General features: G+C 46.5%; 1 protein-coding gene across 1 annotated transcript in view; it reads right to left on the bottom strand.

The window, feature by feature from the left end:
• CARHSP1 (calcium regulated heat stable protein 1) overlaps positions 1-25,071 on the bottom strand; it is a 35,894-nt gene that overhangs the window by 2,876 nt on the left and 7,947 nt on the right. The window contains exons 2-3 of the mRNA XM_005420435.3: positions 15,504-15,699; positions 11,641-11,763 (exon numbers count right to left, since the gene is read on the bottom strand). Coding sequence (XP_005420492.1) covers positions 11,641-11,763; positions 15,504-15,679 — 299 coding nt within the window. The 5' untranslated portion in view covers positions 15,680-15,699. The remainder of the gene's footprint in view (positions 1-11,640; positions 11,764-15,503; positions 15,700-25,071) is intronic.

Below are 25,071 nucleotides of genomic sequence, written 5' to 3'. Positions count from 1 at the left end.
AGTGCACCACTGGGTTTGGTATTTGCCTTCTCTGAGCACACTGGGATCATGCTCACCCCACCCAGGAATTTTACCCCATGTTTTGTTAATAGCAGAGATCTCAGATTTTAGCAGTGCCCTTTATATCCACTCTCATTTTGTGACCCATTAATCTTAGGGACTTTCTATTGCAGGAAAAGCTGGCAGGACTGATAGGAGGTAAATACACTGGCCCCTACTGGGAGTTCTACCCTCACATCAGAGTTTGCTTCTCCTCAGAGCTCTGCAAAACTTCTCCAGCTTTGCCTCTCCCAGCCCTTCCCCTTTTGAGGGCTCCTGTCTGAGCCCTGCACTGCAGGTGCAGCTCAGTCTGTGGTGAGCCAGAGCAGCCCAACCCAGACAGCACAGGGGAACCAGGCATGTACAAGGGAAGCTGAAAATGACCCCTACATCAAGACTTCTCCCATGGGAAATTCAAAAGAAAAGTCATTGTTTGCTAGCTGATTGTATCAACATGATATTGAAAATGCTCCTGTATCTAAATATGAATCTAAAACCTGTTATGAGGAGTTAAAGGTACTCCCAAGGCCTGGGGTTTGAAATGTTTGAGGGAATAAAGTCCTTCAAACTTTATTTCCGCCCCTGACTGTGGCAACCAGACCCAGGAGGGCATGTCCTGAGCTCAACCTTCCTAGCAGTGCCTGGGAAAATGGGAGTAAATTGAAGGCAGAAGAAATATTTACAGCAAAAATCAAGATAAAGCCTCCTTCATCAGACCTGACAGCCCTTTCCAACCCACACAGGCTGATCCAGCTGACCTTTATTTACTTCCAGAGTCTCCCGGCCACCCTGTCAGCCTGGCCCAGTATCACACTGGACAGGCTCTCACATCTGACCTTCGCTGTGCTGTCCTCTCCAGTCACTGCCTCCATCTATGCCCCATTTCCCCCAGTTCCAACAGGTTTAGTCCTTTCAGGTGAGGAGGGATTGCACACCCAACCCCTACTGTCCTTCCAGGAGCAGAAACTAATTGACCTGTTCTAGTGCCAAAGACCCAGAAGGTTACCCTGACCTTGAAACAGCAGTTTTGCAGCGAGGATGTACTGGGATCTGATGAGGGACATAAAAGCCCCAACAAAAGACACAGGAAAGAGTTGAAAGAGTCAAACCAGAAGTGAAAATAAATATAACAAAAATGACATCACCTTTCCTACTTAAACCTCTTGAATCTCGAGGAGGATCAAAGGAACCTTGATCCTTTGTGGCAAAAAAAAAAAAAAAAAAAAAAAAAAAAAAAAAAAAAGAGAGAGAGAAAAAATCTTGCTATAAAGCTAAAACCACTAAAACTGAGGCAGCGTCTCCCCTCGGTGCTCCAGCCACCACTGCAGAGCCCCAGGCCCCTGAGGGAGCAGGAACTCGTCACCACTGCACAGCCACTCCCCAAACGGATGCCCTGCCCAGGAAGGGATCTCAGGTCTGGCTGAAACGTTTTTTTTTTTAAACAAACAGGAACCTTACATATTTTTTAGAACCTCCTGTAAAACAGGATACGCCACGGTTAGTGAAATAAACATTTGAAATCTGCAAAATTGGTAAATATGGTTAATGCAAAAGGAAAGTGTATTCACAGTCTTCCAAAGCACCGATATAAAAAAGCTTTAAGGTCCTGAAAAATGGAGGTAAATGAGGAATCACTTGAATATTCAAAATCAAGTGAGGAAGAAGTACAGCTTGAGCTGTGTTTTTTTAGGGTATGTTTTATTTGAATGGAAATATGATTATGTACCTGGACAGGTTCTGGTAAGACGTGTGTTGCAGGTACACTGGTAACAAAGTGATTCTGCTTTTCCAATAAGTAAGACCAAGTGAATCAGTACACACACACAGAACATGGCTACTAGAGCCCACAGTGCAGCCAGGGAGAGGAGAAGCAAAGGCCCAGCCTGCAGGACACACTCAGCTGTCACTGGAAGCCACCATGTCCCTCAGGCCTTGGGAGGGGACTCTTTGGGCACTGCCTGTTAGCCCCTGGTCTGCCAAGGAAAAAGAAAAAAAACCAAAATACTTGCTGACCCACATTTCTTATGCTGAATCATGAGGTTAAACACTCGTGTTCCTTCTACTGAGGGGATCAGATTATGCCCAGAATGTGCAGAGCCCTGAGCATTACCCAGCCCAGACAGGGGCACTTTTCTCTGCTTGAGAGCATTTCTTGCAGGGCTGAGCATTATGCTGACAGCATCAGATCCTTTCTTGGTTTCACTGCTTATCCAAGCTGACACTACAAGTGACTGGAGCTTGTGATAAAACCTCATTCAACCCCAGAACAGCTTCATCTGATCCCTACTTTGCTGTCTTTCCTCACTTGCTGAGGTGACCCTGCCCCACCAAGGCCAGGCCTGTCCTTTGCACAGCTGTGTATAAAGGCTGTGGCCACACAAACATCTCCAATTTCATTCTCTGCTTTTGGCCTTTAAACTTTCCTCCCACAGATCAGATATTCTTTTTTCTCCCACAGGTTTGTGATCCCTAGTTATTTTTGGTGCCTAACAAACATGAGATCATTAGCTCATTGCCCCCAGGGCACAGGAAAAGCAAGAGGACAAAGGTCTGCAGCCTGAACAGAGCTGAGAGTGAACAGAGTCCCCTGGGCAGTGTTTGCCACCAAAAGCTGCTGCTGGGACAGACACAGACCCGCTCCAGCCCTGCTGTCACCACGTGTGATGCTTGGAAGGAGAAACAAAACACATCCAGACTTGCGGAGGCAGGCAGAAAGGACAATCTGATGGCACCTGAGAGGGTGACAAGGTGGCAGTGGAGGCAGAGCCCTGCCCAGAGCTGGGGAAGATCCTCCAGCAGGAAGCAAGGCTCCAGCACTGGGCAGGAAATGAACTGGAAAAGATCAGAGAGAGTAAACAGAGTTCTTGGAACAGACTCAGCCTACAACAGACATTCTGTAAACAATGTAAGTTACCTGGAAAATTTGGTAAAGGAAGTTAAACATGGACTTTTTTGATGTTGCATATTGATTAAATAATTTTACATCTGTATTTTTTACTTTCACCCTCCATATATATTAAATGTTGATCTAGAGGAATGTGGAGGTTTCCACTGCTATTTGAGGTATTGGAGTGCACTTTCAATTCAAAATAATGAATATCTACAGAGCCAGAAATCTTAAGACACTTCAACAACTTCAAATTCAAGCTAAAAATAGGAAATGCTTCCCTGATGTTAGAGTCAGAGAGAGACACAATAGAGTGAGTTTTAGATTATCCAGCACCTCCCATTTCCCAGCTCAGAGCCAGTCTGGTATGGTGGAGCATTTTATCTTGCACTATTTTTAGGGAACTGGGAGGTTATTAGGAAATTACCTAAATAAGGAATGTTCTAGTTCTTCCTCCCCACAGCTGCTATTCATATTCCAGGACTCTAGTTAAACCTCTTGAGACAAAGCCAAAGTCATGTGGAAACGTTTTGGAACAAGAGTTTCAGTGAATTCTGACCTTGCTGGTCACCAAGCCTGCCATGGGTGACACCATGGAGCACCTCCATGGGCTCTGTTACCTCCTGGGCTTCTTGAAGTTCATTTAACACCTTGACATTTGCCTCAAGAAACCTGAGGTGTTTTTAACAGCAAGATACAACAGAGTAATGAACCGCTGTGAGTTACTAATCCCAAATGCCTTCCCATGCACTCCCTGTGCAAGCCAAGGCCCCAGCAGCCAGCACAAAGCCAGCAGTGGCCTCAGGGAGCTGCAGGGCTGCCTGTCCCCACCAGCCACACCAGGGACTGGGACACACAAGTGTAAAGAGGCTCAGACTGAAGAATCCCAGCAGTTAATATCCAAAGTCCCTGCTCCAGGATCCCCTGGTCCTTGAGCTGCTGCAGAGAAACTTCCCAGGAGCTGCTGTTCTCTCCCCGTTCAGTGGGTGCACATCCTGGTGCCCAGCTCTCCACTGGCCATGGTGTCTGAATCCCCATTCAGGGATAGTTATGGCTCCAAATCTACCTCCAGCAGGCAATTCAAGCCCAGGCAGCACAGACACCCTGTGAGGAAGGAACAGGAGAGAGCTTTGCAGGGATGCCTCTGTGGGCTCAGTCACAGACAAAGATACCTGTTCCTGCACAGAGCCAGCCTGGATCCTGCCACAATCCCACCCAACACAGTTTGGATCATGGAGGGGCAGATTCTGGGGAGGCTTCACTGCAATAATGACCACAGCAACCTGACTCTCCTGCATGCACCACTGCAAAGGGAGATTTCTGAGCCAGCTGGGGGGGTGGAAAACCCTTAGGAAAAAGATTATCCATGGTCTATTCATTTCCAAACCCCTCTTGAGAAAGATCTGGAATTCTGCTGCCTCTCCTTCCTGCCCCAGATAATTTACCTGTTTCAGACACTTCACCCTGCAGCAAACATCAGAAGGGGAGTCCATCAGGAAGGATGTGTGCTGTCCAAAGCATGGAAGTCATCCAGGATTTTGAAGGCAATCAGAAAGCTGAGATTTGGCTTCCCAGCACCCCCAGAGCAGTTGGCTGCAGTCAGCAAAAACTGTTTTGCTGGTAGTTCACAGAAAAGCTAGAGACGCCAGAGAAGTTTGTTCTCTCAGCTCAGATTTAGCCCCCAGATCATTTAGAATTACCAGGTAATTTTAATTTCCAACCCATATTGTTCCATTCCAGCAGAGGAACAGCACCACAGAGAAGCCAGGAGATGTGGCATTAATGCTTTGCACCAAACAGTGATCTGGCAAGAAATCAGAGGAAAGGAAGGACCATGAAAAGATGATCTCTCCTTGGACGCAGTAGCTCAGAGCCAGCTCCTCAGTGCAGCAGGGACAGAGCTGGGCTCTCCCTGCAGGAAGATGCAGCTGACAGAACATCTCCAGCACAGCCAGCAGCTGGAATGCACCAGCAGAAAGGGACCATCCCCACCTGGGAGCCCAGCCAGAGCCCTCAGGTGTTCAGCCCTGCTGAGTTACAGATACTGGAGGCAAACCTGAGATCACACCACGATGGAGAAGTGAAGCACAGCAAGCTCAGGATGTCCCTGGGGTGCTGTGTGCCAGTGTCCCTGGGGGAAGCACAGCACCCGTTCTCCAGAGCCATCCCTGCCCACGGGTCAGGAACCCAGCCTGAAGGACAGCCTGAAGGCCTCTCTGCAATGCAGCATTTTCCCCTTCAGAGCCAAGTGCTGGCAAACTGCAGAAAACCCACAAGCACTGAATGTTTTTTTCTTTTCATTAAATATGCTGCTTTTGCAAAACAAAATCTTTTAAAACACCAAGAGTGTGGTCATTCATCCATCACTCCTCTCTGGTGAGCCACCTCCTTGCCTTGCCCTTGCAGGTACACAGGCTTCAGGCCAAATCCCAGATAAATGCAAAATTCTGGAGCACAAACCATCTCCATCATGTGCCCACTCCCAAATGCTCTGGAAGCAGAAGAGCGGGTGCAGTGCTCTAATGCAGAACACTTGATCTGCTCCCCCAGGCTCCCCATGTCCCCCATCCCACAGCAGCCCAGTGGGAAGGGAAGCTGATGTGAACCTGTGTGCAAGGCAGCCCCTGAAACATCAACAGCCAGCACTGCAGGGAGTCCTGTCTGCCCTCTGGGAACATCCCACAGCTACAGGTGGGACAGCAAGAGAGGGAGAGGGACACCACCAGAGACACCGTGTGTGCTGACAGCCACAGCAGGGAGTGTCTGGGAGAGCTGGCCTACTCCTGGGAGGGAACAGGAGCCAAGGAGGTGGCACACAGGAGGGTAAAGCTCTCACTGGTGCTGTAACACCACCATCAGTTTGGTGACAGCGGATCATCTGACAGGCTGGTGGAAATGGAAGCACTGACAGTACATGTTGCTATTAAAAATGTAATTATGGGCTTTTTAAAAATTTCACTCCAGGCAAATGAATTTGCCTTTGCTTCCTGCTTTCCAGAGATGTTATCTGAATTACTATCTCAGCAACTCCTCTGCCTCCATGCTAGCCAGCTAGGGGTTTATATTCACTACAGCAAGCACACTTTGTGTTTGTTCTAGAGAGGGGTGAAGTATGAATCTGAGAAAAACAAAACCTCATCACACCAAAGAGCCATGACATTTCCCTAGCACAACTGTTTATACCAAGTTGAGAGCTGTCTGCAGCAAGCACAAGGATGCAGGACTCACTTGTACCCAATCAGTTAAAAAAGAGAAGTGGCTCCACACAAGTGTTATCAAACACCAAAACAAATCATCTCTGCAGCCTTCAGAGCCACTCACTGAATCAAAGCCAGGCAGACAAAAAGCCCCTTCCAAAGCCTGTGCTGCCATGCAGCCAGACCCTGACAGAACCGGGCAGGGAGCAGCTGCTGAGGTTCAGCACAGGCCAGGGCAGGTCCTGCAGCTGGGGAGGGACAACCCCAAGCCCCAGCACAGGCTGGGCTGACCCACTGGATGGCAGCTCTGCAGAGAGGGACCTGGGGGTGCTGGTGAGTGGCAAGCTGACCATGATGTGCCCTGGGGGCCAGGAGGGCCAGGGGGAGCCTGGGGGAGCGTGACCAGCAGGGCTGGGCTGTGTCCCCTGCCCTCTGCTCAGCCCCACTGAGGCACAGCTCAGGGCTGTGTCCAGCTCTGGGCCCCTCAGGAGAATGACAAGGAGCCACCAGAGAGGGCCCAGCAGAGGCCATAGAGATGGTGAGGGGTCTGCAGCATCCCCTGAGAGGAGAGACTGCAGGAGCTGGGCCAGTTCAGTTTGGAGGAGACAGGACTGAGAGGGGATCTCATTAGATGGAATTATCTCAAAGGCAGTTGCCAGAGTCTTTCCAGTGGTGCCCAGCAACAGGACAAGGAGCAATGGCCATAAACTAAACACCACAAGTTCCACCTCATCATGAGGAAGAAATTCTTTATGTCAAAGGTGACTGGATCTGCCCAGGGAGAGGCTGAACTCTCCCTGTCTGGGGACATTCCAAACCCACCTGGATGCATTCCTGGGTAACCTGCTCTAGCTGACCCTGCCTTGCCAGGGCCATTGGATTAGATATTCTCCACAGCTTCCTTCCAACCCTAACAATTCTGTGATCCCGTATTTCTACCCATATCTCACAAGTCCAACTCAATAAAGCAGCTTTGGTGCAACTTCCACTCATAAAACATGTCCACATTCCTGAACAGATACACAGAAAATTTTGCAGACATCAAGTGAAGCTTTTGAATGCCACATACATTTGACTTTATTTCTGGGCTAATGCTCACTTATAAAAAGGAAACTTGCCAACCCATGTGTTGTATTATCTTACAAAAAATAAAGAAACTTACAGGAAACAGACATCCCATCCTATGGAAGACATTTTCACTAAAGTATAACCTCAGAGCTCCTCAAAGCTTAGAGAAGAAAATAATTTAATTCCTCAAATTAAAAGTTTATGTTGAAAATCATGATAATCAGCATGTCAGGCAGCTGGTGCCTATGCTTAAAACATTCACTAATCATCACAGCTTAGTAATGAGCACAGAGAAACAGTCTATCTTGGTGAATCCAAACTGGCATAACCATTTTATCCAAGCTCCTGAAATCCCAGCTTTTGGGAGGAATTTGGGAGAAACAATCCACTTTCATTTCATGAGAAGATGCCTGTATCACACTGAGACAGTGTACAGGCTAACACCTCTCTCACATTCAGATTTAACTGAATAAATAGATGGAAAAGAATCACTTGATAAACATGAGGAGGATCTGAAAACTCTGTGCAAACCAGAGTCACTGGAGTCCCCTGAGCCACAGGCCTGATTACAGAATGCTGCCACAAAAAGCAATTCCAGTTAATAAAGAGCAATCTGTCAAATTCACTGTGAATAAACTGAAATGAAAGGCATTACTAATTTGTCCTTCCAGTGTTGCCTTGCATCAGAACTGAGACAGTGACACCATCACCCTCCAGCACTAAAAGCTGTTTCCAGCAACTCAAATATACTCTGAGTAATTAAAGAACACAATGTGCTGAAACCTTCAGCACTTCAATAATAGCACTTTTCACTAACAGGTTGAGGCAGAAACATCAGCTATTTTTGAACTGAAGCTCTGAGACAGTACCTACATGTGAAACATTGCAAACAGTGGCCCATCCCTGCTACAATAGAAAATGCTGTTGACTTCAAGAGAGCAGAATTGACCTAGAGAAGCTGTAAAACCACAAACACTTCAGTCCTACAAAATCTATATGAACTAAGATGTTTCTGAAAGAGCAAGGAGAAGAGCCTTTGAACACACAGTTTCTGCCAGAAGAAGGGCATGGTTTGCCTGCTGTGAGATGGGAGGAGAAGCGGAGGTCCATGGTGAAAGCCAAGGCAGGTAAACCCCACAAAGGGCTCAGAGCCTGTTTGGGGCAGGAGGAGATCACCAGGGAGGGAGAGGACCCTCAGCACTGGAACTGCCAACCATGGTGGGGCAAAGCCTCTGCCAGAAAGGCACAGATGCCACAGGAGTGGATGGGGCACAGGACGTGCCCTGCAGCCTCGTCCTGCAGGGACACCACAGCACGTGGAGCCTGTTCCTGGTGTGAAATGGACTGAAATGACACAGCTGAGAACAGAGAGAGCCAGGCTGGTCCCATGGCTGGGCTGTGTCTGAGGGCCCAGAGCCTCCCACCCTGGCACAGAGCAGCTGTGCCCCTCTCAGCCCTGCCCTGCTCCAGCCTCCCCACACAAGGGTGGTGCAAGGCTGGAGGAGCAGAGAACCTCCTGTGCCAGCCAAACAAACACTGAAAACACCTCCACAAGTGAGGCTGGCCATAAACTTTTACAACCTTTTGGCTCATTCAGTGGTGCTTTAGGAGGGAGGGAGTGGGTGGCAGGCAGGGGAGGGGGGCACAGCTCTCTGGTTACTCCAGTGCAGTTTATTGATGGCTCCCAGTCAGAGCAGTGTGAGAGCAGATGGGATCAATACACCAACAGCACGGCCCACCAGAGGGGACTCCTGTCACAGGGGCCAAGCACAGAGCACCAAAAATCACAGCAAACAAAGTTATTTTTGTAATGTCACTTGGGACCTCAGCATAGGAGACATATGGGAGTCTTAAACAGGGAAACAGAAAAAAACATCTCTGGAGTTGCTACTGAGTGGAGGGGAATTGAGGGCACGAACACCTTGTGCACCCACAATCAAGTCCAAGACAGAAAGATGTGTTGGGCAGTAGGATAGGAACCTGAAAGAGCAGTTCACATTTTGTACAAACAAAACAGCAACCCCAATCAAAAAGTCATCCCCGGGGTTTTAAAAGGAATAATTTCACATAACTGAAGAAAATTTTACTGAACGAGTTGGAAGAGAAAATGTACAAGGAAAAAAAAAACAGGACTGAAAATAGACAGTTCTTTAAAAGGAATTCATTAGAAGGCTGAAAATTCATGTTTCTGCAAGAAGGCTGTTGTAACTAAACCCCTGCTGATCAGTAACTGTATAGGTCAGACTAGATGTTCACAGTTAAATTTTTTAAATTGTGACATAGGAAATGCTATTTTTAAGTTATTCAGGAAATGAGGAGAAATAGTGCATTTGCATTAGACAAAAGAGAAAGGAGATTTTTCATGTCACTTCCTTGGGTTGAACACAAGTCAGATCACTGAGCCTATCTGCACCCATGAGCCCTCCAAGGCTTGGAGCTGTCAATGCCCATGGCACAGCAACATTCCAGAAACCTGGAGGAAAGCCAAGTGCTCCTTCTCCAAGGACACGTGCTGCACACACAGCCAGGAAAGACAGCTGGGGCAGTGGGAGTGGGTTTGGTGAGGCTTTTGTTGACTTACCACTGGATAACCACTCTGAACAACAAATAAGGATTATACAGCGTCAACACTGTGAGCAATAGGTAAAATAAAACTGGTGGCAGATCTAGAAGAGGTTACAAGAGAATAAACATCAGTCTTAACACACACACCCTCAGAGACCAACAGCCCCAGCACTGGTCAACATCCCAGCCTAGGAACAAACATTAAAATTGCCCATTAAACCTTGCAGATTAGCCAGGCCATAAACACCAAGGGCAGTGTGTGGGGTGTGCTGGGGAGTGCTGGGCAGGCAGGGCTGTCCCAGGGGGTGTGCTGGGCATAAACATCAGTCTTAACACACACACCCTCAGAGACCAACAGCCCCAGCACTGGTCAACATCCCAGCCTAGGAACAAACATTAAAATTGCCCATTAAACCTTGCAGATTAGCCAGGCCATAAACACCAAGGGCAGTGTGTGGGGTGTGCTGGGGAGTGCTGGGCAGGCAGGGCTGTCCCAGGGGATGTGCTGGGGAGTGCTGGGCAGGCAGGGCTGTCCCAGGGGATGTGCTGGGCAGGCAGGGCTGTCCCAGGGGATGTGCTGGGCAGGCAGGGCTGTCCCAGGGGATGTGCTGCCCTGCAGCCAAGCCAGGAGCCTCACATCCAGGAATCAGGAATTCAGCCACGGCTGGGAATGCCAGGCTGGGTCTGCACCAAACTTTGACACTGCAGAGCATGCTGAGGTCACAGCAGGTAAGCAACTCTGCAAAGGCTGGGGATAAAGGGCTAATGCGATTATGGGATGTACAGAAAGAGAAACAGAGCAGAACTGGAGGAGATTTTATCTCCTTACACTGTAAGTGTGTGTGCAGTGTATAGTCTTAACATTATGCTTAAATTCTTCAGTCTCTTTTCTGAGCATGCTGCAAAGACTGGCTTAGACTGGAGAAAAATTCTCAGCAAGGGACTTAAAAAGCTTTATCTGCTTAGTTTATCAAAAGGTAAATTCAGAGGGGGTGGTTCTCAGTGTGTTCAGAACAAAAAGGGTTCAAGCACTAATGAACTCTTTAACAGAGAAAGCTTCAACTACAAATTGCTCACAACCTAAGCTAGATAAATTCAAGGAAGTAATAAAGTGTGACTTTTCTCAACAGTAAAGGCAATTAACCTTTAGTTTAATAATGGTACAAGCAGTGCAAAGTAAAAGTAGTGAATTTTCAGTGTTATAAATCTTTACATTAAAACTAGACACTGCATGAAATATTTGCTTCAGGTGAATGCAAGTTTCTGGGTCTGAGCAAAACTCATAGCTTATTCTAAGAGATTTAAGGATCATCTTCTAGTTTTTAACTCAACCGATTTATAATAATAACAGGAAAAGAACTGCATAATCTATTTCTGCCAGTAACATCTGCATAACCCCTCTTTGCTGGAGTAAGGATGACAGATTATAAACCAGATTGTGTCTGAAATGTCGAGAGCAGTTGGTAATGAAGGCAAAGTCCCCCTTGGGCACATATTTTATTTGCAGGGAACCCCTGACAAGGAGGAGAGAGAAATGATGCATCTGACTCAACCTTATCAGAAGGCTAATTAATTACTTTATTATACTAAATTGTTCTATACTATATTACATTGTATCTAAACTGAATCTGCCAAGCACTCAACTCTGCACACACTGCACAGAATCTCGTGACTGTCAGTGACTGTCCTGACACACACACACCTGGCCCTGACAGGCCAAGGAAACAAACACCATCACTCTGGGTAAACAATCTCCATATTGCATTCTACTTTGGCACAAACACAGGCACAGCAAATGAGGTAAGAATATTCTTGGGAAGAGTTGTGCCTTGCTTTTCTCTGTGCAGAGGAGCGTGGGGCTAGAGGCACAGAGCCAGAACTCACTCTGAGATGTGCACGAAGATGTCGGGCCCTCCGTCCGCAGGGGTGATGAAGCCGTGGCCCTTGGAGCGGCAGAAGCACTTGCAGACCCCTTTGTAGATGGGCCCCTCCGAGGCTCTCACCGTGCTGCAGGAGGAAGCACAAAGAGCAGCTCAGGGCTGGGCACGCTCCCACTGTCACCAGGGCACACTGAGCAGAAGGCACAGTGGCCAAGCCCTCCCCCCCTGTGAGCTCTGCAGCAGCGCTCGGCTCTCACTGCCACACACTGCACTGCCCGGGGCCTTTGGAAGGGACACTCAGATGAAGATGATGTTTGCTAGCACTATAATGCATCAGTTGCCATCTTGAATTCAACTGCTTCATCACGGGGCCAAGTTTTGCTCCAGACACCATGCCAAATGTAAGAATCTTCCACTTCCAGACCCATCCTGCCTTTGCTTCCTGCTTTCCAGAGATGTTATCTGAATTACTATCTCAGCAACTCCTTTGCCTCCATGCTAGCCAGCTAGCAATATTCACTATTCACTGTATATTCACTACAGCAAGCACACTTTGTGTTTGTTCTAGAGAGGGGTGAAGTATGAATCTGAGAAAAACAAAACCTCATCACACCAAAGAGCCATGACATTTCCCTAGCACAACTATTTATACCAAGTTGAGAACTGTCTGCAGCAAGCACAAGGAAGCAGGACCTACTTGTACCCAATCAGTTAAAAAAGAGAAGTGGCTCCACACAAGTGTTATCAAACACCAAAACAAATCATCTCTGCTAAATGTAAGAATCTTCTACCTTTGATGAGTTTGGGAGTACCAGTGTCCACCTAAGTGCTGTGCTTTCAGAGATTTCACAGAAAGTGTGAAGCCCAGCTGTAGTGTATAACAGCCAGACTCATGCCTGAGCTCCTCCTCCACTGCCATGGGATCAGTATTTTAAATGAGACACATTTGCAGAACCTGCAATCTGCAATAGTGCCATCAAAAAAATGACTTGTCCTGAAAACTGTGTGGTTAAATCCTTTTCTGCATTAAATACACTGAGTGCAAATTCCAGGGATCCAAACTCACTCAAACACTTCCATTAATGAAAACCAACTGGTTTAGACATATTATGGGGTTTACTCTGAGCACTACTAGGTCAGAACCTTCTTCATGCCAGGAGTATCCAGTAGGTTCCATGTTAGAAGAGGATTTTGGTGCAATTCTTCAAACACAATGACAGCACAGCCATTTGGTTACATGCATCATGGCAACTTGGACACCACTCTCTCAAATGTTCAAATTTTACTGAAGTCTAAACGAAATTGCTTTTAAAAAATGGTAACAGCTTTGTTCCTTAAATCAAACTAACAATAAAGAAATGTAGTTGAAAGTGCTAAAGAAAGAAGTCTCCATTAAATCACTTCATTTCCAGCTCTATAAAGCTGTCAACACACCTGACCTCACAAGTGCTTGTTACACAGAAAAGCACTCACTGTCCTAAACAAGCTATTAAAGTTCAATTGCATCTTTCAAAGAGATAAGGCACTGTGGGGGATGAGGCCCCCCACTCCCAGTGAACCAAAATTAAATAATCCCACTGAATAATAAGCCACTGCCTGTCACATTCATTTCTTTATACAACTGCTCACCTAGAGCTCTTGTTTAAAGAGGACACACACACAAAAAATTCAGAGCTATTTTGGTTTTCAGGGCAAACAAATACAGCAAGATTCCTACACTAATTAATGATTAAAGAACTGTGGAAGCCAAGTAACAAATTCTTTCTTTTTGTAAGAACCAAACTAAGATTAACAGCTGAGAAGATTTACAAAGAGTTCATTATTAACATAGCACTGAAGCAAGCTAGCTTGGACTTGCTTTTCAAGGGCAACCCCAATTATTAAGTCAATTATGTTCCTTTTAGCAATCTACTTCCATCAGGAAGCTCAGGGCATTTGAAAGCTTTTGGAACTGATAAAATATAAACTTTTCTTCTGCTTCTCTTGGGTTTTTTTGCCTCATTTTGAATTCAGAAGTAATAATATGAAGCATCAGTGTGACTTATTATTTAAATCCTCATGGATAACTCTGGAAGAAAAGAGCTGGGTAACACCGCAAGGAGCAAAAGGGGAAAAGCACACAAAGCAGAGTGAGTGGCCCAAAACAGGCTGACTGTGGGGCTGAGATCTTACTGCCACAGCTTTCATTCAGCACTGCCAGACCTTCCTCACACAGAAATAAAAGGCTGTGGCAGAAGGTTCACATTGTACCCAGATTCAAAGGCTCTGAGATGAACAAAGGAGCCCACATTGCCTTCTTCAGGTCAGCTCCTCACTGGGAGGCCCCTGACAGGCACTGGGAATTCTTTGCAATGGCCAAACCTGGCCACACCATCTGCTGCTGCTGCACTGGGGAGGGGTTCCCTCTGGACAGGGCTCACAGGAATCTGCACAGCACCACAGGGCCCCAGGAAAGCTCAGGGAAAGCCAGCTCTGCTGAAAGATCACTACAAAAAGCAACAAATACTACCTCGTTTCATGGAAAACCTCATACAAAAAGCCTTAGAGAAAGAGATCAGGGGTCACACCCTGATAACCCATATTCTTTAACAGGTCTATTCGAGCAATCTTCAGATGAAGGTATGAAAGCTGAATAAGAAAAGGAAACAAGGAAACACTTTCCTCTGAAAAGTGATGGAGCATCCCTAAAATGTAACCTTGATGACATTAGCACAGGTGTCAGGAGTAAAAAACCCAACAATTCCAGCGAGGTTTGGTCCAGTGCTTCAGGGGCAATTAGAAGGGAGACCATGCCAAAAAAAAATCTGGATCTGAGAAGGAAGCACCAACACAAACTGGTCCTGGAAGCCACAACCCAATGTCTGAAGTGAAGCAAAGCTTCAGACAACAAACTCTGTTTTGAGAGCTCTCGGTGTATTTTCCCCTCCCTGTAAAACTTTTGTCTGAAAGAGTCAAGTGACTTTGAACACTCTGTTCTAAAACAGAGCATTGAAAAACTAAAAATCATTTGGACTGAAAGCCCAAAGGCATTAGTACTTCTTGGAGAAGATCATCTCAAAGCATCTTCAGACACCAGGCCCCCTCTAGCCCCGTGCAGGGGCTGCTGGCCATGTCCTGTTACTGTTGAGTAAGAAATGATACAAATTTATTAGAAAGTTGGTTTGCAGAACAGTAGTTTTAATATGAAATTTCTCTCCTTTTATAGATAGGTTTGACATATTCTACTTGATAGATTAATTAATAAAAACATTTTTCTTCTTTTATAAATAGTTAAAAGAATATTGCAATTCTCTTCTTTTATAGATAGATATGAAAATTCTCTTCTTTTATAGATAGGTTTGACATTGCTTGATTCTTTTATACATAGTTAAAAGAATATTGCAATTCTCTTTTATAGATAGATATGAAAATTCTCTTCTTTTATAGATAGGTTTGACATTGCTTGGTTCTTTTATACATAGTTAAAAGATTATTGCAATTCTCTTTTATAGATAGATATGAAAATTCTCTTCTTTTATAGATAGGTTTGACATTGGCTGGTTCTTTTATAGATAGTTAAAAGAATATTGCAATTCTTTTATGGATAGCTACAAAAATTCTCTTATTTTGTAGATAGGTTTGACATTGATTGGTTAATTAATTAATACTTGATTGGTTAATTAATAAAAATATTTTCCTTACAAACAGTTTTTGAGAAGAGCAGAAAAATGGAGCAGGAAAACACTACTTGTAGGTTGTTTACACTAATAAGTTATTGTTTCTCTACAGCTCTCTAAGAAGTCCCACAAACCCACGGTGAGAAAAGGCATTTTTCGTGCTCTCTGAGCGGGCTGTGACACCCGCAGTGCCCGGCGGGGCAGTACTCACGCCGAGAAGGTCCTGGTGCGGCGAGTGGGCAGCGGGCTGGGGATCAGGTAGCCCCGCAGCGGGGACGGCGAGCGCTCCCGCGGCCGCCGGCTCTCGGGCAGGTGCAGCGAGCTGGGCGGCGCGGCAGAGCCGGGGCACGGCTGCGAGGAGGAGGAGGAGCTGGGCTCCGAAGACATTCCTGAGGCCTGAGCAGAGCCTGGAGAGAGGAAGAGATATGATTTAGCCCCAGACGGGAATTGTCATAAATGCCACAGATATTTGTGATGCTGATTTTGTAAGAACGTGACTCACTTCCTGCAGACGTACACACGGACACAGCTCCACCGCCAGCTCTGCTCTGTATCAGTGAGTTGGTGTTTTGTAAAGTTTATTTCTTTTGAAATGTCACAGTTTTGTCAGCTGTAGTAGGAAGCTCCTCTGCAAACAGATTACTCCACAACCAGCGTGTTTGCTCACTCCTGCCTTACTCACAGGCTCCTGAGGCACAGCTGAGCCCCAGCTCCTGGTCTTGGTGTGCCCCACACACCTCCCACACTGATGGGCTTTGACCACAGGCAGCACAGAGGAGTTGCACACACCTGCACACAAACACACATCACAAGAAAGAAGCCCTTGAAGAAGAAATGCTGAGATAAAGCTGCACCTCCAGTGCTGCAGGTTGGTTTTGCTGTGTGATCACCATGATAACTTCGCTGCTGCTGCTGCTCACTTATTAACACAGCTCTGTCAGCTCATAACACCTCCAGCCTGACTGTGAGAAGAGAATCAGAGGAGTGCTCCTTAATTCCCCTCAGACTAAGCCAGCCAGACAGCTGATTTACTGTGCCTGGGAAGGAGCACAGGCAAAGCTGGGAGTCAGTGCCAGCCTTGGGGAGCTGATCCCTCCTGCCTGGGTGATCTGGCAGACTCAGCAATCCCCTTTGGGAGGTCTGAGCCTGTTACAATCTCCCAGCAGCTAGGAAGCCAACAGTCCACACCTTCATTCAGACCCCCAGCAGGCTCAGGTGTGCTCTTGCTCAGGTTCTACAGCCCAGGAGGGTGAAGATGCCCTTCTCAGCGCACCAACAGCAATACATCTCATCACACAACAGGCAGAACTCCCAGAATCCATGCAAGGAGCAGGATCAGAAGCAGCAGCACTTCTACACACACAAATGCATGGTTCACAGCAGCAGTGGCAGAAATAAGAGGAAATAACCAACACTGCTCTGATATTACTATGCAAGTCCCCATCCACACTGAAAGGGGAAGATGATTTGCAAAAATAACCAATAACCCACTAGAGTCTGACTTAAGAAGACTAAAAATATCTGGTTATCTGGATGAGTTAGCAAAAAGATGTGGCGATCTGAGTCAAGAAAATATCACAAAGGCAAGAAAAGCTGCCTTTAAGACCAACAGTTTAATTGAACTGAAATCTCTCATATCCATTATGCACCCTCCTCTTGACACCCACACTCCCCAGCCCATGAATTATGGAGTGGATCCTTGACATGACATTTGAGAGATGCAGCCTTCTTGTCAATGACAAATCCATATTATCTCTTCCTGAAAATAAAGACTAAAATTAAAAAGGCTTCTTAAGAATGAAGTCACCAGGGAACAAAGGCTTTTGTCTTTAATTGCTCAGGGTGCTCAGAAGATAGAAGTGAATAGTCAGTCATACTCCCTCCTCTACCAGCTTGAGCTTTCCTCACTGTTCTCAAGAACAACTCAGCTGAGAACAAAACCCCAGCTTTCGGGATGGAATTTCAAATATGGATGGTATCTGTCACCCATGAGCTAATGCCCTGCCCAGTGTCACAGCACAGTGCTCAGCTCAGAGACCAAGATGATAACACCAAAGGGTCAGGATTTTCCAAACTTCCTCCTCCTCAAAATAGACCTGCTGTGCTGGCTGGTACAGAGGGAAGTCTCAATTTTCTAAAGCCCTCTTCTCTGGACACTTTGCTTTCAAGGAATGTGTTTGAGAGGGCAGGATCATAGCCCTAGTAAGTCACAGGAAAAATAAGAGCAAACAATTAAAACCTGATTCTGATAACTCAGCACACATGGGCTGGCACAAGCTTTTAGAATCACATGCTTTCTCTCCTCATCTAAATATAAACCAGCTTGTCAGGTGACAAGCAAAATGCAGAGTATTCACCCATCTACTGCAATAGAGCCACAGAATGCTGTCCATCCCCTTCCTCAAACAAGGCCAGAGAGGCAGAATTTTCCCTCATTTCTTCAAAACACAGACAAACCACAAAAACATTTACAAATAAAGAAGACTAAATGGAGTTAGAAGTGTGCTACCATATGTTATTGTTCCCATTTGTATTATTTTGGTGCCCTCTGCTCCGCACACATAAAATAAAACAGCGATGTAGAACGTTCAGTGCAGTGTCACTGTACAAATGTTCTTTTTGTTCTCTGCCCACGGCAAAGGTGGGTGAATAGCCTCAACTCTCAGCACTTCTATTACAGGAGCCCTGCATTGTGCTCAGAGCTGGGTGAGACCTGACCCAAAACCACACAGCTGAAGGCAGAGAGCAGCAGCCACACTTGGCTTCACCGCCACCACAACCAGTGGGGACATGGGGGATGCAGAGCCCGTGCTGCAGCTCAGGCTCTACAGGCAGGATGGTGCATCCCTGCACAGGAGAGTGCACTGACTCGTCCCTCTGCCTCTGGGCTTCTCTGCCAGCTGTACAAACCAGGCACAGTGAGAAGGATGGGAGCCTGACCGACCATGCTGACCCGTGTGCGTACAGCAGGATGGCAGCAGCTCCCACCTCTATGGCAGAGGATCAGCTCATCTGGACCTTTACAAAGACAAAGGTGCAGCTGGGCTGTTGCAGTTCGTGCTGGTGTGGCCACTTGTTGTCGTTGTTGATGCAGGATTGGCTCATTTCCCTTGGCAGCCCTCCTGCAGGAGCAGAGACACTCTCCCCACTCGCAGGCACAGCTGGAGGCCAGGCAGTGTTGACACAGGAAGCCGACAGCAAAAACTCAAAACAAAACAAAACCCACACCCCAGCCCTCCCAGCCGCCTCCTCACAAATGCTTTGCCTTCCTAAGGCAGTTACCAGCAGTCTGCAGAGATGTTTTCCAGATGTTATCCTGGGTTCTGAACTGACACCCTGTAAATCAAGGATCACCCCTGGAAGTTGGATGGCAGCCCTTCCTCAGCACCCACAAATTCCTCCCTCTCTTTTTGACTCTGTGACTAGCTGAACAAACTTTCCTGCAGCTCTCAGAAGCCCCCTACATCTCCTAACCCACATCCATCAGGTGGAAACCAGGGAAACCCCCTGGTTTTCCTCCAGCCCAGTCAGCACCCTCCCCTTGGCCGTGGCAAGGACATCACCCCACAAAGCCCAACAGCAGTGCAGGCACCCCAAGCTGCCAGGAGCACCCATCCCCCTGTGGCAGCACTGCAGAAAGGCCAGCAGTGAGATCCCAGCCAGGCCAGGGAGCAGGGACAGCACAGCCAGCAGCTCTCTTCTGCTTGAGCCAGCAAAACATGTGCCTGCGGGGATTTACAGAGTGAATGCAACATGACGTAGGGTGGTGATGTTTTCAGGCTCTTTAGGAAACTCCAGCCACGTGCCACATTACCCTGAAATCGCCCCATATTTCAACATGCATCATTTATCTTTCTCCAATGTGATTTTTTTAAAATATTTATGTTTAGGAACACACCGAACTGGAATATAAATAAAATGAATTACAGTAGCATCATGGCAAAAGTAGACTAATTTAACATTTCAAAGCAAAAATATTTTTTTAACATTCCTTTTTTAGAAAAATTGGCCAATGTGTACAGAAAGAGACCCCAAAATGTCATCTGCAGCAAGCGACCTACAAAGCTCCTGTAACAAGTGAGCTACAAAGAGCACAATACATGCAGGAGAAATTTCTGAAATTCTCCATGAAAAATAACTTTTAAAAGCGATTGAAGTAATAAGATTGGGGGTATATAAATGTCACCATAATTTCTCTATATATCTATAAATCCTATTTCTCTTAAAGTCTGCCTCATACCTCTAGGAATATCCTAAAAATAGCAGATTTGGGGAAGTTATCCATTCTGACCAGCAGAACACTACCACAGAAATCTTGTCTCACTTTTAATTCATGTAAATGCCTGGAAATAGTCCAAATGGATATGGCAGGGTGGCAGGCTCCATGAAATCTCTCCATCTACGAATGGTTTCTTTTTCACATCACAGACTGCAACACCTCCAGTGAACATCCCCAGGGAACATTGCTCTGCATCCTTCAGTGCTCCAGCATGCACAAAATGCTCTTTCTGGCCTCCTTAGTCTGGAAATGGCCTGCCTGGGGGAGCTGCTTTCAGATGGTACCACAATGGTCCAAGAACAGGACAGCACTGGCTACGTTTGCCTGGAAAATGAGGGTTTTTCTCAAAGACAGAACAAGGCTCCCCAAGAACAGCTGCTTTCAGATGCAGGTTCTGCAAGATCTCTTTCATTCCAGTCTCTAAAAGGAATCTGAAAAATATGTCTAAAAGACATCTGAAAATCTAATTGTTTTCTGGGCTTTTCCTGGATTTAGAAACAACACCAGAAACTCTGCTTATGTTTTTTTAAATTTTCACTTTTAAACATCCTGGTTTCCACATTTATTCTGTGCAGCTGCGTTTCTTTCCTTCTCCAAGGATAAACCCCTCAGCTCCACCTGCTCTTCTGCTAACACCCAGAAAACCTCTTCTCAGCAAGAAAATCCACAGCCCCTTGCTCCCATCTCTGAGAGAGTGAAGGCACCAGGACTCCCTGCTCCATGTCCTGATAAAGGTGAGGGACTGAGGGTGTCCCCAGTCCTAGAGCAGCTCCCACGTCCCTCTCTGAGGTGCCTGAGCACCAGCCACAGCACTGCTCCTCCCTGGGGCTCCTTCCAGAGCACTTTGTGGCACTGGGACCCCGTGCACACAAGGATCCCAGCACTGCCCCTGCACCTCAGGGTGAAGTACTTACAAAACACAAACAGTTACGAAACAGCTTCCAAGAGCTTCCCCTTCCAGCTCAGCCTGCATGACTAACTTTCCACAATTAATACTGGTATTTCAATTAGCACTGAAACTCAAGAGGAGTTGCAACATGCATGTGACATGTCACAGAATATTATGGTTAAGCATGATGCGCTTGGAGGCTGCAGAGTGCCCACACATTGGAGTGATTTGTCACTTAATGGAGACCAGGACATGTCCAGTAAAAGTCTAATTATAAGGTAAGCAAAATACAACAAGGAAAATTCCTATAGCTTGTTTGGGTGTACAAATTAATTTGGATTAAACCAGGGTTTAGTTTACAAACAGTAGCAGCTATTTCCAAGCAATCTCAGCACTGAACACTGAACACATCTCCAGATGCTGGGGGTGCCCTTCTGCTCGTGCAGTGAGTAGTGTCTGTGTCTGAAGGAAATGCTGCTCAGGCAGCACAAACCCACCCTGCACAGCAGTGATCACAAAGAGGAATGGGGAGGAACTCAGTCATCAGCAGCCTACACATCCCATTGACAGAGATGAAGACTTCCTGCAGTCCCATGTTTTCTGCTGTTCATGAAAGCTCTAAAAAAGTTTAGGTGAAGGAACTGAGTGGTTAGTCCGATTAAGTACACGTTTCAACTGGTTTAGTATTATACTGAAGGATATATGGTGATATCCTGTGGCTCATTTTATCAAAAATACAAAAAATCAGGGTCCTCTCTCACTGGAAATCCAGTATTGATAATGCACAAACTTGTTGCTCCAAGCTGAGCAGAGCTAGCCAGGGTTCTCCACTGGTCAGTGAGCACAGGAGGCTGGAACAGATGCACTGCCAGCTGCCGTGGGGACAGAGGGTGCACAATCACATGGGAAGGACCAGCGTCCATCCTGCCCCTTGTAAAAAGGTACTTCAGTGGGAGCAGAACAGTGGTAAGGCAAGTTCCTCAGGACATGGCACGGAGCTGTCCCAAAGACAGCACTCCTTCCCTCACACTCTCTCACAGGAGAACCCCAAGCCCTCAGTTTGCTTATAAAAACTCATTTTCTAGCTCCTTTTGTTTAAAGAACAGATTGCAGGAGGTGGTAAGCTCTCCCCAGCTCATGGTGAGCCTGGACAAGCAGTGACAGGTTCCATCCTCCTCTGGGAGCTCTCCAGGCAAAGATGAAGATGGTAGTTGAAGATGATGATGGCGGCAATTAGGTGCAAGTGTTGCCCAGTGACTTAATTTGCTGTGCACCTGTAGTATTGGCTAATGTAATGAAGTATTTAAATGACAGCAGGAAAAGGGGGATTCTCACCTGGGCAGGATACCACAGGCTGTCACCAACCAGGCAGGTGGCAGTGCCCTGTGGGATGGGCTGGCACACCCATCCCTGTGCCCACAGCACAGCCAGGGGCACTGAGCCAGCCCCAGCCTGGGGAGAGATGCCCAGCATCCTGCCTGGCTTTTGGTCTGCCAGCTGCCTGCTGGGTGAGCTGCCAGGCTCCAGCCCTGGCTGTTCCTGTGGCAGCAGGGACACCCTGTCACAGCAGTGCCCAGCTGCTCCCAAAGCCACTGCTGGCTGGGACACCATGTCACTGCACTGCCCAGCTGCTCCCAAAGCCACTGCTGGCTGGGACACCTTGTCACAGCAGTGCCCAGCTGCTCCCAAAGCCACTGCCAGCCACTCCCAGTGCCAGAACCCAGAGCAGAAGCACAGACACCAACTCCCAAAGCCCAGCTCCAGCCCAGGTGCTCCTTCCCTGAAGCCAAGGACACAAGAGCTCACCCCCAGGAACCAGTGTTGGTGTCCCCAGTCTCCACAGAGCTGTGATAAGGGTACAGGGCAGTGTGAAGGCAGATCCCAAAGGACCCTTGCAGTAAAGCCGGGGAACATCAGGATGACTTCACTTGATCCCACACTGGTAGCCAGGTGAGGCTGCCCAGGTCAGAGTTAAATACAAGGTGAATGCACGGTGGTGCTTACTCTCAACACCTTTCCTGCATTCTCATTTAAAGAAAAGGCAAACTAAAGGTTGCCTAGTGGTATTTAATAAACTCCTAGGAGATTTTTCAGGTCCTTCCTGAGCTCATATAATCTTTTAACCTCTGCAGTATCCTGTGGCAAGGAATCCCACAGCTTAACTGTCTATGATAAAGGGCCTCCACTCCTTTTAGTGGACTGTGAGGAGAGGCCCTTTTTACAGGGAAATTAAGAAAGGACAGTGAGACCAAAAGCAACAGCAAACTAGAAAAGGAGAGGGAAGGGAAAAGTAATATGTAAAGAAACAAATGGGGAAAAGCATTAGCTTAGAGGAGCACACAAGAAAGGTTGTATGGACTTATTCATAAATCAAACTTTAAATTTTCTAGCAGAAGTGACATAAAGAGGATAGAGAGCAAGAATAGTTACAAGCTGTTTCTGGTGATCCTGCCCCACTCCCCTTTAAGTTTCCAAGCACAAATGAAAAACCTTGTGCCTTTTTAAAACAAAACACTCCCCACTTTGTCACTTGAATGGCTGCCATGACTCTTTCTTAGACAATAAACCCCACTAGTATTAAATATTTCTGAAGATTTAGCTTTGTCAACCAGTTGCCTGGTTTGGGCCAGAAAGCTGATATTATCTATTCAATGTTTTATTGTCCCCAGCACAGAACCATTGTGCTGGTCACTCCAAGTTCCTGCTGCCTTCATCACTCCTCCATTAGCCAGGGCTGGGAACTCGGCTCTGGGATGGCAGAGGCAACACTTCATATATCTCATCCTAAACTTGTTACTATGCTCAGTCACAGTGAGCTGATGTGTTTCCCAGACAAAACACAATATATGGCTGAAAAGGGAACTTTCTGTCCCTTCCAGTGGTTGCTCTCCAGCTTTGGAACCCAGCTCTGCCTTCAGTGTTTTTGCAAGTCTGAAGATTTCCCTCCGCCATTGCTTCCACGCTGGAGCATCCTCTGTGAATTTATTCCAGGATTTATTCCACATTGGCAGAAAATATTTATACCAGAACATGAAAATCTCTCATGTGTCTTGTGTCTAAGCATCTTAAAGCTCATCTACAAGGCAAATGGGTTATGCAGTGTCATACTATTACAAAGAAGTTATACATATGTAAATCCCTACACACTTTTGAAAAGTTCTCCCCTTTTCAGCCTCCTCTGACATCACAAAACTTCAGGCACAATTGTGGTTAAGTTTGTTCATGTGCAACTTTGAGCCTTTTAAGGCTACTGAAATCCCCTGAAATATTTATGTGGCTCAAGTGTTACTCAGAACAATTAGTTCACTGTGTTTCCTCCCTAATCAACATTTCCAATAGGGGAAAACAGTTCACATTACAGAGATCTATAACCATGGAAATTTATGAGGCATACGTGTATTGGCAAGGAAAAAAATAAATCCTCTGAGAGTATTTCATCTGCCAGCATTGCAGCAAGATGCTGTTGGCAGGGTACAGAGTCAGAAACCACTCAAAACCAGCTTGATCCTCACACCAGCTCTGTGAGGCACCCAGAGACCCCAGATGCCCTTTTGGACAGGCCAGGCTCTAATTTCTGGTTCTCCCAATGCACAGACCACATCCCAGTCTCACTGCCTGACAATTTCTATGCATATTTTTAAGCATCCCAGGCTAACAACTTGGGTCTGTTTCAAAAAGATCACTCAGAAATCAATTAAACAAAAAGTTTGTGATGGAGACAGAATGATGAACCTACATCAATATCAAGTAATGGCCAAAAGATACAAAATTGACTGAAATACTTTAAGAAACAGAAAATGCTCTGCATCTGATGGGATGACAGACCTAAAGTTTAATGGAAAAATTTATAGAGAGATGGATGGACAGATGGATGGACGGACGGATGGATGGACGGACAGATAGACAGATAGATAGATGGATGTTTAAAGATCACAGGCCCACTTAACAACAGCATTTCTGTTTTTTCTTCCCTCCATTACATCCCTCAACACAATTTCCAGTATATCTCACCATGCTGTACACAAGTTTGTGCTTGTGACCCCGAGACCCCTCTCAGTGTCCTCATGCTCCAGCAGGAGGCAAGTGCTGCATCAACAGTGTAAAACTAATGGTTACCTCTTAACTCTCAGCTGAAACTGCCTTAATATGTTTAACTGAAGTCTATAGGATAAGAATTACATAAATATACACATTGCACAGGTCTGGGTTTTCTTACATAACCAAACGACATGTGGAACAGAGAATATGTAAGCTAACATAGAAAACCAAACCCCTTGGCTGAACAGAAAATGCTGCATTTTAGCTCACAGAGCTGCTCAGTCCTGGCAGCACACCTATCCCCACTGCCAGCTGCTGGTTCACAGAGCTCTGTGTGATCTGCTGCGCTGACAGTCAGCCCCTACACGTGCAGTCAGACCTGTGATGCATCCAGAGCACACCCCACAGCTCACAGCCTCCAGAGCTGCTCCAGGGACACCAGCCACCCCAATAAACACCCCAAATCCTCTGGCTGCTACACACCCTCCATCACATCCTCTCATATGGCAGCTTGGAAAACGCCACTGATGATGCACTTTAGAGTTGTAGGGGAAAAAATCTTTTTAAGTCTCA

The sequence above is a fragment of the Geospiza fortis genome, unplaced genomic scaffold, assembly GCF_000277835.1.
Source record: "Geospiza fortis unplaced genomic scaffold, GeoFor_1.0 scaffold237, whole genome shotgun sequence".
Lineage (NCBI taxonomy): Eukaryota > Metazoa > Chordata > Aves > Passeriformes > Thraupidae > Geospiza > Geospiza fortis.
Note: the sequence above shows the minus strand (reverse complement) of the source record. Positions and strands in the feature narration are given on the sequence as shown.